General features: G+C 40.2%; 1 protein-coding gene across 2 annotated transcripts in view; it reads right to left on the minus strand.

The window, feature by feature from the left end:
* rbms2a (RNA binding motif, single stranded interacting protein 2a) overlaps positions 1 to 13,652 on the minus strand; it is a 53,550-nt gene that overhangs the window by 25,302 nt on the left and 14,596 nt on the right. For both annotated transcript variants that reach the window (XM_088338657.1, XM_088338656.1), the window contains exon 2: positions 5,387 to 5,547. In XM_088338657.1, coding sequence (XP_088194783.1) covers positions 5,387 to 5,547 — 161 coding nt within the window. The remainder of the gene's footprint in view (positions 1 to 5,386; positions 5,548 to 13,652) is intronic.

The raw sequence follows: 13,652 nt of genomic DNA on the forward strand, positions 1-13,652 counted from the left end.
ACATTTTCCCCATCGGCTGAAATAGTTACCAAATGTGCTTATTGATTTATCATTTTTCTTATCTTACTCTTTGTATTATTGTTAAACGTTAACCATTTTTATGTAATATTTTTTTTCTTATTTCACTATATTTTTAGCGATAAATGATAATACTATAATGGTTCTAAAAAGGCACATAATGAATGATACGGCACATGACGGATAATTGTGTGATTGTTAGTAATAGATAATTCTCAAAATGAGAAAAATATTGTATGCCATCTGCCGTATAAAAATGTATTCATTTTTTGGATTTTAATTTTCTGGTTGGTTAGAGAAATAAATTAAAATATAGCAAAATTGAAATATTTCCCTTAAATCGTCTTTTGGCCTACCAGGTAGCAATTTATTAAATCGAATAGAATAAAATAGAATAAAATGGCCTTTCTTGACATTATATAAACATTAGGGGGCGTTTTCTTTCAGTGCAAAAATAAGACAAAGATAAAAAGATAAAAATGTGTAAAATAAAAATGTAAAAAACAATATATTCATGATACATATTTTAGATTCCAGCTATACATTGTTTATTCTAGGCCTTGTATATATTTTATATTTACCTACTTATACAATATATTTACTTACTTTTTCATCTTGCTAGTCTTTCTTTTTTGCATTCTGTCGTATTCATTGCATGTTTGCAAACGGAACTGTATGTTGTGCATTTAGCATATTCAACAAGAAAGTTGGGCAGCACGGCGGCGCAGTGGTTAGCGCATGTGCGGCACAGTTCATGTCATGGGAACCTCCTGCGTAGGTTCAAATCCAGCTCCAGACTTCCTGTGCGGGGTTTGTATGTTCTCCCCGTGCTTGCGTGGGTTTCCTCCGGGCACTCCGGTTTCCTCCCACATTCCAAAAACATGCATTTCAGGTGAATTGGCCGGTCCAAATTGTCCCTAGGTGTGAATGAGCGAGTGAGTTGTCTGTCCCCATGTGCCCTGCGATTGGCTGGCAACCAGTTCAGAGTGTCCCCTGCTCACTGCCCGATGATTGCTGGGATGAGCTCCAGCACCCCCGCGACCCTACTGAGGATAAGCGGTGCAGCTGATGAGATGAGATGAGATGAACAAGAAAGTTGAAAGTGCAGGTAACAGCACTCACAGTGGCAGTGGTGTAGAACAATTGCAAATATGCATTATGCTCATGTAAATTGTTGAGTAGTTTGTAAAATTCAATTAAAATATTTATATAGAGACTATGTTATATTGATGATCCGTATCAATATCAGACAAGAGAAGCAGAATATTATCACTTATTGGTATTAGTAATGAATTAGAATTAAGATTGTTTTGTCATTGATAACAACAGATTTAACATTACTTACAACAAGATTAGACATCACACTCCAAGTGAAACACGTAATAAAGACTTAAAATAGAAGATATAAGATCAAATTAATGTCAGGATAAATAGGCAAAATATTTTAAAAGAATAATTGTGCACTCCTAATTTCCAGCATTATTAACATTGACGCAGGTGGACACAAATGATTAGTGTATCCACTTTACAGTAGAATAGATTGTCCCTTCCTGGCTATCGTATTTATCCAAAGCAGGAGGCTGGTTTTCCTCTGTTTGGGCGACATGGTGTCTGGGCGGATTGTAACCTGACGCTTCACCCCTCCAGTTGGCCTTCCTTCCCTCAACATCCCTCCTCCTTTTCCACCCTCACATCACAGCACACAGCTGGGATCTACACGCCTGCTTTCTCTCGGCGGCCAGACGATCTGGATGCAACCCATGTGTTTCTTGACACCTCTGTATGCCATGTTCTCGTACTACTGTATTATGAATTGGCTTTTTGGGTTTCCTCCAGCGACACCTTCCATTACATTCAAGCTGAATATTATTTGATCACACACACTGCAACAAGAAAAAAATGATGCGAGATGAAATCCTTTTGGAGGATGCATTGATACTTAATATCCTGTTTGATCAGAATTTTCCCAAAATCATCTGTAAGTAGTGCGTGACTAAGATCACTAGCTCCATTTTTTTTGTTTATTAAAGCAATCAATCGTTTTTCGCAGGGGTTACATTTCAAAAAGTTCCCACAATAGTCGAAACCCTTTATTTATTTACTTATTAGACTTGGAGCTCACCAGAGTAGGTTTATCAGGTAATCAAGTCTACATTTTTTGGCGATAGAAAGCAGCTCCCGCTGCCTTTTGGCACTGGTCGCGGTCGATTTTGTTGGTCCAGAGCATTTTGTTGACATGACGGCTTTCAGAAAAACTTTGCGCGTACATAATGCAGGTTCGTCAAGCTGTTTAATTTATGTGTACAACACGGACAACATCATCGACGCACAGGTAGAAACGGGGCAGGACGACTGTTTAGCTAATCAGAAATCAAAACACAATTCACTATGAAATTTCGCTGAGTAGTGAAACCGCAATACAGTATAACTATGTTAATTTATTTAATCATCAATGCTGACCATAAGTAACTTAGTTAATCTAATCATTATTTTTTAACAATAATATGTCCTACGCTGCAGCACGGCAGCGCAGTGGTTAGCGCGCGTGCGGCACATTTCTAAGGTCTTGGGAACCTCCTGTGTGGGTTCAAATCCAGCTACCAGACTTCCTGTGTGGAGTTTGTATCTTCTCCCCGTGCTTGCGTGGGTTTCCTCCGGGAACTCCGGTTTCCTCCCATATTCCAAAGACATGCATTTCAGGTGGATTGGCCGGTCCAAATTGTCCCTTGGTGTGAATGAGCGAGCGAATTGTCTGTCCCTGTGTGCCCTGCGATTGGCTGGCAACCAGTTCAGCGTGTCCCCTGCCCACTGCCCGATGATTGCTGGGGTGGGCTCCAGCACCCCCGCAACCCTACTGAGGATAAGCGGTGCAGCTAATGAGATGAGATGAGATGTCCTACGCTTGCCCACTACTTTAATTGCAGAATTCTATTTATATTTGGGTTAGTGGAGTAGAAATTAAGCAATGGAATCAGCCTGTATTTTCCCCAACACAGGCAGCTGCTATTTTGCTAATTTTCCTTGCACTAAAAAGCTTGACACGGTCACTGTGGCTCTTCTTCAGAAAACTGGTGTACTATGCTATCAGTTGTTACCTCAATTTCTTTTGTCATTTTTAGAGGACAAACGGTAGCAAAATGGGAATAGATAAAACTGTTGTATATTACTTTTTATTTTACGATCAGAATGCTAATCAAAGTGATGTTTTCAGACTAATGGGGATCATACGAGATGGTCTTACTCATAATAACTTCCATCTAAAGCTTCAACTTTTGAAACAAAAATGTGCATCTTAAGAAGTGAATATATCCCATTTCCCCATCTTCCACCATGAAATAAACCATGACACAGAATTCTCATTAATGACCAATTGTTTATAAAAAATAAAGTCATGACCCTGATATAGTAAGGGTCTATGTTTGCGGGATTACAAGAAAAACAAAAGCAACATTTCATCTGTTCATGTTTGCTCTGTTGAGAACACTGGACCAGTTCAAAAGTCCGAAAACAGCGCATCTGTGACCTTCCACTTAACCTGAGACCCCTCCAAGAGTCATGACCCATATACAGCTGCTTGACATTCTTTTCCAGTAGGCGGTGCTACTCTTTTCATACTCATTCATGTTTTCCCCTTAAAGAGGAGGCCTCAAATCACGTCAGTCGCTGCTCCGCATTTCGGATGGCGCACAATGACTTCTCTGTCAGCCGCCTGTTTTTATAATCAAGTTCCGGTGTTTCGCATACCAACCGCAGATTTCTGGTACTTTTTGATTGCTTCGGCTTTGACGACAAGTTGCACACATGCTGTGTGCTTTGGGATGCACTGAAGCTCCAAAATCAAGGACCGGGTAATAGAGTGAGGGGTGGGCACATCACTTTGATGGCCCCCCTGCAGATTCATTCTTGCAACTAATACAGTTTTCACTTTTAACCCCGTAGTTTAGGTTCACAGACAAGCTTTGTAACATAAAAGCATTGCATTGAAGATCAATCACTCTTGTCCACATGGTATACGTAAGTGCAGCTACAACTGAAATAAATGCATGTCGACAGCCGTTTGTCATAACTAGTCAGTCTGTCAAAAAGGATAATATCCAATGAGTAAAGGATTACGGTTTCTTCATTGCATCCTTCGTCAATGCAATGTATGTTGATAAGTCATAGTTATTCCAGATCCCTAAAACTGGATCCAGTTGTCAGACAGAATCCCAAATCTGCAGTGGGAAGTATTCGGGGGACGTTGAAGTGCATTGACAACATCTGCTCTGTATTGAGTCCCTTCTCATCATCTGTCAAACACATGAAATGAAAAATTTCAAGGCACAGTTTTGTATTCCAAAAAGGAGTGTCACTCTTTGAATGAATCAACGGATTGAAAGCAATTTAAGGTTGATGTGCTTCAATCATGATTGCAGAAAGTAAGTGGGCTGGCAGCTAAATGTGTCGGACTTTCTGCAATAAGTTGAGACAGGAGAAATCTTAAGCCTTATTAAGTCATGGATGAAAAAAAGAGCAAGGGGATCGGGTAGAGTACAGCCAGTTGCGTCCTGTCCTCAACTAACCTTGCACTGTTGGATTGGAACGGGATCAGTGGTAAGCACCTCGAACATTATTGCATCAAGAGTGGGATGTATAACACACTCAAACACTGTCATGCTCTGTGATTCATCTCATTCAGAATGTCCATTTTGCATTAAATGAATGAGTACACATATTCCAACTGGAACAAACACACTCTTTTGCAAATTGTCACCAATGAATTTTAGTACACCAGATTTTAGATGGTTTACAGTTGAGTAAGCTTGCCCAACCAGTGGTGCATCTTTTAACCAACTGGAAAATTAAAGTACTACACACATATTTATAGACTAAAAAATACTACACATACAAGAAATCAATAGCTCATTACTTCCAGCAAGAACACAGGTCAACTGGAATCTCATCTCATCTCATTAGCTGCACCGCTTATCCTCAGTAGGGTCGCGGGGGTGCTGGAGCCCATCCCAGCAATCATCGGGCAGTGGGCAGGGGACACCCTGAACTGGTTGCCAGCCAATCGCAGGGCACACAGGGACAGACAACTCGCTCGCTCATTCACACCTAGGGACAATTTGGACCGGCCAATCCACCTGAAATGCATGTCTTTGGAATGTGGGAGGAAACCGGAATGCCCGGAGGAAACCCACGCAAGCACGGGGAGAACATACAAACTCCGCACAGTAAGTCTGGTAGCTGGATTTGAACCCTTACAGGAGGTTCCCAAGACCTTAGAACTGTGCCGCACACGCGCTAACCACTGCGCCGCCGTGCTGCCTCAACTGAAATCAACATGGAATACACACTTTGCTTGTTAAATAGTCAAACTTACGGCTGGCAGAGCTTGACCAGGTCTTGGTCCGTTGTGCCAGGGTGAAGGCCGCGGATGTACAGGTTGGTTTTACTTAGCTGTTCTCCACTGTTGTTGCTGCTGCTGCTGTTGTTGTTTGGACTGGGGGGCGCCATCTGATGGCCGGAGGACACATAGGTCTGCTGTAAGAAAACAGCAATGTCAGAATTGGAACTGAACCTAGAAATTTGCTTTGGTTGTTCCTTTACCAGTGCTACTATTAAAAACGTTGTCAACACAAATCTACAAGTCTTGCATTTACAATAGAAATACATTTCTTCATCAATGTTTTTACTAGAAAGACAACAATGAATCGATAAATCACTTATTAAAAGTGTTGGCACGAAGTTCATTGATTCGATGTGTCGCGTAATTTATGTGTCACTCAGAACGTCGCGGAGCCAGTGACGTCACAGGCAGTGCAAGTTGGCAAACATAAAGCGAGTCGGATTGCGAACTAAGACGCTATTTTTAAAGGCTACTGTAAATTAAACTCATGAAACATGACGGACACAGAGAAAACAGTTCGACCAAAGTCCGCAAAAGTGTGGGAGCACTGCACATTTTGCAAAACAAAAAGATGATATGGCACAGGTGCACCACGATGGTGAGGCAGCAATCAAAACCAAAACATGGAGTCATCGACGACGATGAGGGACCTCAGTAGCAGGGTAAACCACTACATTATTTGTTTTTATTCGGTTGTTATTTCCATTTTTAAGAATGGAAACGCAACTTTCGTCTCTGGTAGCTAGCTGATATTAGCGTTTGCTTTTTAGCTGATTAATGACTGCGCGCGCGTGTGTGAGTGATTCTTTTTATTTCAGTTAAATTCTCTTAAGCAGTGCTTAATTGTGCTTCATAAAAAGTCCACTTTCACGCAATGGTAGTGAGATTGAGCATCATGTTTAGTTATTTAATTTTCTGGCAAAGTCTGAGTGATTAAGCGAGGAAATGTAACATTAGTCTCTGGTCGCTAACTTGATGTGCTAGTATTTGACTGTTAACTTAATAGGGTCTGGGTGTGTGTGTGTGAGCGACATACTTTTTATTTCAGTTAAATGAAAGATTAAAGTTTATTTGGGCACAGCACAAAGAAGTAACATCAATTAAATAACAAAAGGGAACAACAATTTATTTGCACCAATTCACCACAAAAAAACAGCTGAACAATACAATATTATCAAACATGTGTCCAAAGGGAGTAGGCTTAAGCAGAATATAATTTTGCTTTATAAAAAAGATCAACTTGCACACATAGATGTTAATAAGCTTAAGATTAAGTATCAAGTTTTACCTTTCTGGCAAAGTCTGAGTGATGATTTAGTCCTTTTAAATTGTGCCATATTAATACTCATGCTATAAGTTCTTCACATTAGAAACCAGCAAACACCGAAAAGAGACATCATGCACGCTACAGCAAGCAGCTGTCATCACTGATAGCATCCTCCACATGATGCTCATTCGCATGCTCCCATTTTTGCATTGCGTGAGTGAGTTAGTGAGCAAAGGTGATAGTGGTTACTTTTTGCTTGGTATTGTTGAAAATCATGTTGTTGGGTTTTCACATTTGTATTTATTTCTTGTTTCAAAAGCTCATGTCCCTTTAAACAAAAAAAAACCTATTTTTTGCACTATTTAGAAGACTTATCTTATACACTTGCAAATGTATAACATTGACTTATATGTATTTTTGTTTATTGCTAAGTTATTTGACAAACACTTGGAATGTTAATGTTGATACGCCTCACTGGGTTTTTTGGTCTGCAATGCTTTCTTGTTTCAAAAGCTCATGTCTCTTGAACAACATAGATGCTTTTTTGTTTGCACTTTATGAAAAAAAGTATATTTTTTCAGGTAAATCGTTTTTATGTATTTTGTTGATTTGACAAACATTGTGTTTTGTGCTCACATGTTTTATTTGTTCAATTTAGAAATAAGGAAGAGGAAATCAATAATGTGCTTTTTTTATCTGATTCATCGAATAATCGAAAAAAACAATCGTCAGAATAATAGTTTATTAAAATATTCGTTAGTTGCAGCCCTAGTTTTAACACTGCAGCCAGTTAAGAGGCTCGTTCATCGGGCTTAGTGCATTAAAATGCAGGTTAAATCAGGGACTTTTTGAGTCTATTAAAAATTAAATCTAAAAACTTCTGTGTTTTCAATGCCCCGATTTGAGTTACAACAGTCATGTGTTTCTACTCAATGAAAAACAAGATGACTATCAGGATTGCATGCCATTACCAAAACTTTGTTAAACTTTTAAAAGGATCCATGAGAACTGTAGCTGATCTTTGGGCACACATAAAGTAATCATTTGAATGTTCTAAAGAACCTTGTCCTCATAAAAAGGGCATCGATTCCATTAGTGCAAAGAATCAGATTATAATCGGCCAGAGGGCATTGTTCTTAATCTTCCAAATATAAAAGAGAAATGTCCCCGCCAAAATGCGGAAAAAAGATGTAACCATATGCCGGAAGTGTGCTTTAGTATAAAAGTTGTTGAAAACATAGCAGCCAGTGGTGGTCTGTGTTTTTATTCTGCAGTGTGAAATCCGGAGGGGCGAGGGAGAATGTGGAAATGGTCTCGCTTGTTTGTTCTTGTGTATAGCTCCGTACACCGTGAAAATAAAGCCAATTACCCAGAGGAATTCTTTGCAGAGTCTGTGCGCCATTATTTCGGCATTGATGAGACAGGAGGATTAACTCACAAGTCAAAGCACCCTGGTTTAGTGAAAATGTTTCTCTGTTGGTATCTGTATGTGTAACTTGCATAGAGCATGATTAAGCTTTAAAGGCTGTTACTCGACTGCTCAGGTTACATATTCATAATGTTTTCATTTAAAAAATGTAGAAAATGGTTACTGTTTCTTTTAAAACAGCAGTAGACTTAGATCGTCCGGCAGTTTGGAAAAAAAACAATTCCTCCTTGCTAATAGACGTAAAAGGCAGTATTGAAAAATAATGACGCTGGATACTCATGAATAGGTAGGGTAGATTTGTATTTGACAATGGTTTTATTTATTTATTTTGACAGTTTCCTAATTTAAAAAAAACAAAAACAAATTTAAGAATATACTAATGCTTACCAAATCTTGATTCTCCAAACAGCAACCACAACTATCTTAAAAGTTAAGAGTGTGTCGGGGTATTTTGAGGACACTCTCAAATAACCCCCACTGTATCAAACTAGAGCCAGTGGAATCTTAAAATGTTTGAACAAACAATAGCGCTGATTTTCATTTTTGGAAACATCACCTTATATTTGGGCAGCTGCAGTGCCGTTGTAAGCGAGAACAAGGGAAGGTGCTTTTATGAGGAGATAAAAAGTAAATCTGCAGGAGACAGATGTGCACTCTCTTCAGTGAAAAATGATATCACACAGCGCCCGTGTCAACACTCACCAATAATGCTTTCTTCGGGGAATGTTGGGCCTCTTGGCAGATTGCTCCATATAGGGGGAAAAAGGGGCCTCTTAGCCTCTTTTTTTTCTTAATTTTGCACGCACAAAAACGAATTTACTGTGCGTGGTAAAACCAGGAACTGGAAGACCAATATTTTGTTAAAGAAGACTTCTTGTTAGCTTCTCTTTACTGATAAAATCTCATGAGGGAAATTACATTTCAAGTATGGTCTTGTCTCTGTTTTCGACTGAGAGCCTTTAAGGCAGCCCAAACAGAGACGTGAGCAAAAGCTAGCACACAAACCAGAGATTCACTGCAGTAATACTTGCAAGCAACTATCTGCAATTGCCTGATCAACCCTACTTGCTTTTCCCAACTACACTTTTCACCACAACTGATTCTGATGTGGCCAGTTACGAACTACGGCGGCCGACTCGTCATGACTCACCAATAAAACAGGATATTATGCAACAACCAGTGAATCGTGTGTTGTGGCTCTCTGAGGAAGAATCACACAAAAGATTGTGCAACTATCCAACATAGTCCATTCTTGAGGTGAAAAGAGTTTCATAATCCCTGTCAAAAAGCTATGCATAAAAAAAAAACAAGTCTTTCTAGGAATAAAGCTATTTATGACTGAGGTAAAAGGTAGCAACATGAGGATTCACCACAAGTGGCAACTGACTTTTATTGTGTTGATTTAGCCAAATAAGTTTATTGTCCTCACATGAGAGTAACAGGGATAGATGTTACTTCCAACCCTTATCCCATCAGGGTGCAGCAAGCCCCCCTGTCTCATTTGTAGGACCAATTGGGCAGCGCTGAAGCAGCAACAATGGGTTCATTTTAGAGACCGGAACAGGTCACTGATTAAATTGACATAGTTTGGGGAAAGCCCAGCAGGCCGATGCAGTTATACCAGCCATGTCAAACTAATCATGCTAATCAGTGTGTCCAGAAAGGTGCGGTTCTCCTTGATGACTACCATTTCTGCGGACATTTACTTAACCAGCTGCAAGGCGGATCCAGCAACGGAAACCAGGAACCTTTCTCTAAAGATCATACAGCACAGAGACACAGTTGTATATTAACTCTTTGTACTTAAACCAAAGTTTTGTAATTTAAATGCTTAGAACTCTAGAATTAGTATGCCATGTACAAATGTGATTTTAGTTTTCTTATTTCTATTAATGCAGACTTAACACCCCAGTTCAGCGAGAAACATCTCATTTTATTCTGCCACAGATTCAGAGCAAAGAAACTCAAAATATCTAGTGCTCTATTTTTAAGATAGAGCAAAATATAAAAAAATAGTATCAGTTCCATAAATAAAACTTTTTTATGTAAACTTATCCTGTTTGCACTCAAAATATCGTGGGCAACACACAGAGCAGCGCATTGATCTAATTACAGCACAGTAAAAGAGCATTCCTACTAAAGTGTTTGGTGATAAAGTGGTTATGTCTGCAAAGTCCGGCTAGTTTTTATGGCCACTTTATGTTTTTAGTTTCAATTCACCTTCCAGTGGAGCTTCTTCAGATGACCCTAGTTCGACCCTCAGAGTTTCCTGGATACCAGTGCTGTTGGTAAGTTTTCCCAACTTTGTGTGTCATAAACATCCCGAGGGGACTGTTTGTATTTCTCTCAGGAAAGAAAGGGAACAGCTGACAGATATGCTGATGCATCGATTTGTAACTTGTCCGATAGAGGGGTTTGGAGTAAAGCTACAAAATGATGGACAGCGTTACAACAAAAATTACAGTCATCTATAATTTAAAATCCCAATAAATGATGGCAACTCATTGTTTGGTTCTAAATGTCAAAAGTTCCCACACGCGAGCTCTCTTGATCATAATCCAAATAACAACAAAAGAGTGTTATATATTTGAAATAATATACAAAGAACCTCCAAACTTGTAAACACTCTGGGCTTGAATTACCTAAATTTTGTATGTGCGGGTACAAACTTGATTGCTTACGCAACCAGATGTAAACACTGAGGTAACTGAGGGACTATAGGCAAATAGTTTGCTATTACGCCGTTCTGTTTGGAAAGTGGCTACATGCTCATGATTAGTTCAGTTGCATATGGTTATGTTGTTTGGCGTGCAATTAGCTGAGTAAGACACAGAGACCTTTGATGCTAGTAGAAATAAGCTGCGAGCAATCCTAAACATTAAGTTATTTATAAGAACTTGTTTAATGCGCCCACACAAGTCTAAACAATATATTTTTTATTGTTTATACTGTGTCTGTGATTATATAAATTAGGCAGCAAAACAGGAACATTCTTATTCATCTCAGTATAGGTAAGATCTTAAGACTGAACCCAGACCAAAATTCGAGTCGGGTAGGGCCTAGAAATGTCAATGTAAATGTCACGACCAGAACAAATAGGGGACTCAGATGCATAACGTTCACACAACACTTTATTAAGGAATGGGGGGTCCGGGAGAGAGGAGTAAACAGCGACCTGGTGCTTGCTGGGCAGATGGAACAGGAAGCCCTCACGGCCGGTGAAAGATGGTGAGGCGGACAGCCAGGGCTGGAGAGCAGAGCATGATCGTGGATCGGAGGAAGCCGGATAGCCGGGACAGGAAAACGAAGTGTGGTCGTGGATCGGAACAAGTCGGGTAGTTGGGATAGGAGAACGAAGCGTGTTTGGGGATCGTAAGCAAGTCAGGGAACCGGAGACGATTGAGAAAGCCAGGGGCAGGGGATCGACAGCAGGAATCAGGAGAAGGAATAAGGCAGGAAGAAGAGGTGGGCGGGCAGGTCACAGGATGAAGGAACAGGTGGGAATCAAAACAGGACCCATAGTCAAAAAGTGCTTGCCTTGCATGTGCTGAGGTTCGCTGACTGAGTGACAAAGAGTGACTGGCAAGGAAGCGTTTAAATAGGGAGAGGGATGATTAGGAAACAAGTGGCAGCTGGGGCTGAAGGAGTGAGCGCAGGTGAGGGCAATCAGCGGGCAACTGACAGGATCGTGACAGTAAATCATTATTTCGGGTTGACATAAAAATCCGTTTGTGGTTTTCTTTCTTCCAAAACAGTCTAGTTTGTTTTGTGAAAGTCTTCATAGCCTATTATCATCACACACCTATCTTAATTATCAGTCACAAAGAAAAAATTGCGAATGCGAAATATGAAACTTTAAAATTAGCTGTGTGTTGTTTAAGGAATGTGACTCCATTCCAGCTATAAAGTGCGGACGACGACAGTAAATCGTTTTGTGTCTGTTCTTGATCTTATCATACTGCAATTTGTACGGAGCGCTCCACATTCCATCCAGGTGACAGGGATACTGAACATTTATCAAGACCGGTTCCTAAATCCTGCTCCCTTCTCTTCTTACTTTTCTATGCAGGGCCATGCACATATTAAACGCCTGTCTCCTCAGGTATGATGGCACCTTGATGCACAGATGCACAGGCAGGCACGTGTTTGCTTTCAAGCGGTTTTGGGTGGCACAAGCTGGGGAGCTTTGAAACGAATACAGCCACAAAAGCGCTGGCCCAGAGCCCAGCTGGAGATCTAACACCAACGTTTGGCATCATTGCTGCACAACTTTAGATCACTCTGCCCAACCCCCACCTCTGCTTGCTCACCTTGGCTGGATCATTCAGCTGGCAGACGCATTTGGGAGAGGTCCAAAACATCTGACATGTTCGACTGAGAAATAGATACACACTGCTCTACTTGGGCCAGAGGGGACAATGGTGAAACTTGAGTCGACGCCAAAAATAAAAAGTCGCCTCACAGACAGACTTCTATGTCAAATAGTTCCTATTGTTAATGCTGAATATCCGTGCAAAACCCAAAAACAGAGATGTAGGTAAAGACATTGATTTAGTTTCAATGTGTAGGCAATGTAGATGTGTTTACCTAATCCCTCGTTCAGGACATTGAATACTGTTGGCGGTCAGTCAGTGTGCTATGCTCCTGGCTTAAAGGCTTGGTTGTACTAAAAGCGTACCAAGTTGTGATGTGCTGCATGACCACGATTGTAGCACACTTGAAGGTGTGTAATCGACTAAACCGCCAAACCCACTTTCCAGACAAAAATCTTCAGGCCAATTGTATTTCACTGTTTGACATTTGATTATTTGACAAAATCTATGAAATAATGATAATGCTAAAGCATGTGTCCCATTTCAATAAATATATGACTTAAAATTCGTCCCTGTCTTGCAGTGATCTAAGATCGCTTAGGCTCATATTGACCGCCACTGTTGTCGTAAATAACTGTTTCAAAACAAGGTGCGGGCAGAGTTCTTTTGTAAAAATGTTACAAAATACTGCAAACGAGAAGGATACGGATGTATCTAGGAAAGCTCGCTATGTGTGCAGAGATCCGCCCACTCCTACCTCTCACCCAATTCAAAAGAATGGAGCTGTGACTAGTGTTGAACACCTGTTCAGTCTGCCTTTTAGACTAGTACTGAGTAAATATCTCATAGACAAAAAGAGGAAGCATTTCCGCCCTGAGTGCACAAACAGGCCTTGTTTGCCCTTCTGAAATTTGATTCCGAGACAGAATAGCCTATAGGCAGCAACTATCTCCACATGAATGTGCACTCAACGATGCCGTCATTGGGTACATCTGGAACATCGGTAAAGATGTGAGCTAATGTATGGACACATGTACGCCATTTTCATTTTCACAATTTATTTATGTATTTCTTATTTAGATATAAACTATGTTTGGAATGCACATATATAAATCCAACATACAAAATTGCACATGGACTTGGAAAAGCATAAATCTGATGATCATTATTTGAATTGCAAAACATTTAATTTTTGCAGTGTGCATACTGGACCACAACTAATGTTGAGAA

The sequence above is a fragment of the Urocampus carinirostris genome, chromosome 6 (genome assembly GCF_059441175.1).
Source record: "Urocampus carinirostris isolate Australia breed hairy pipefish chromosome 6, RoL_Ucar_1.0, whole genome shotgun sequence".
In the NCBI taxonomy this organism is placed as follows: Eukaryota; Metazoa; Chordata; class Actinopteri; order Syngnathiformes; family Syngnathidae; genus Urocampus; species Urocampus carinirostris.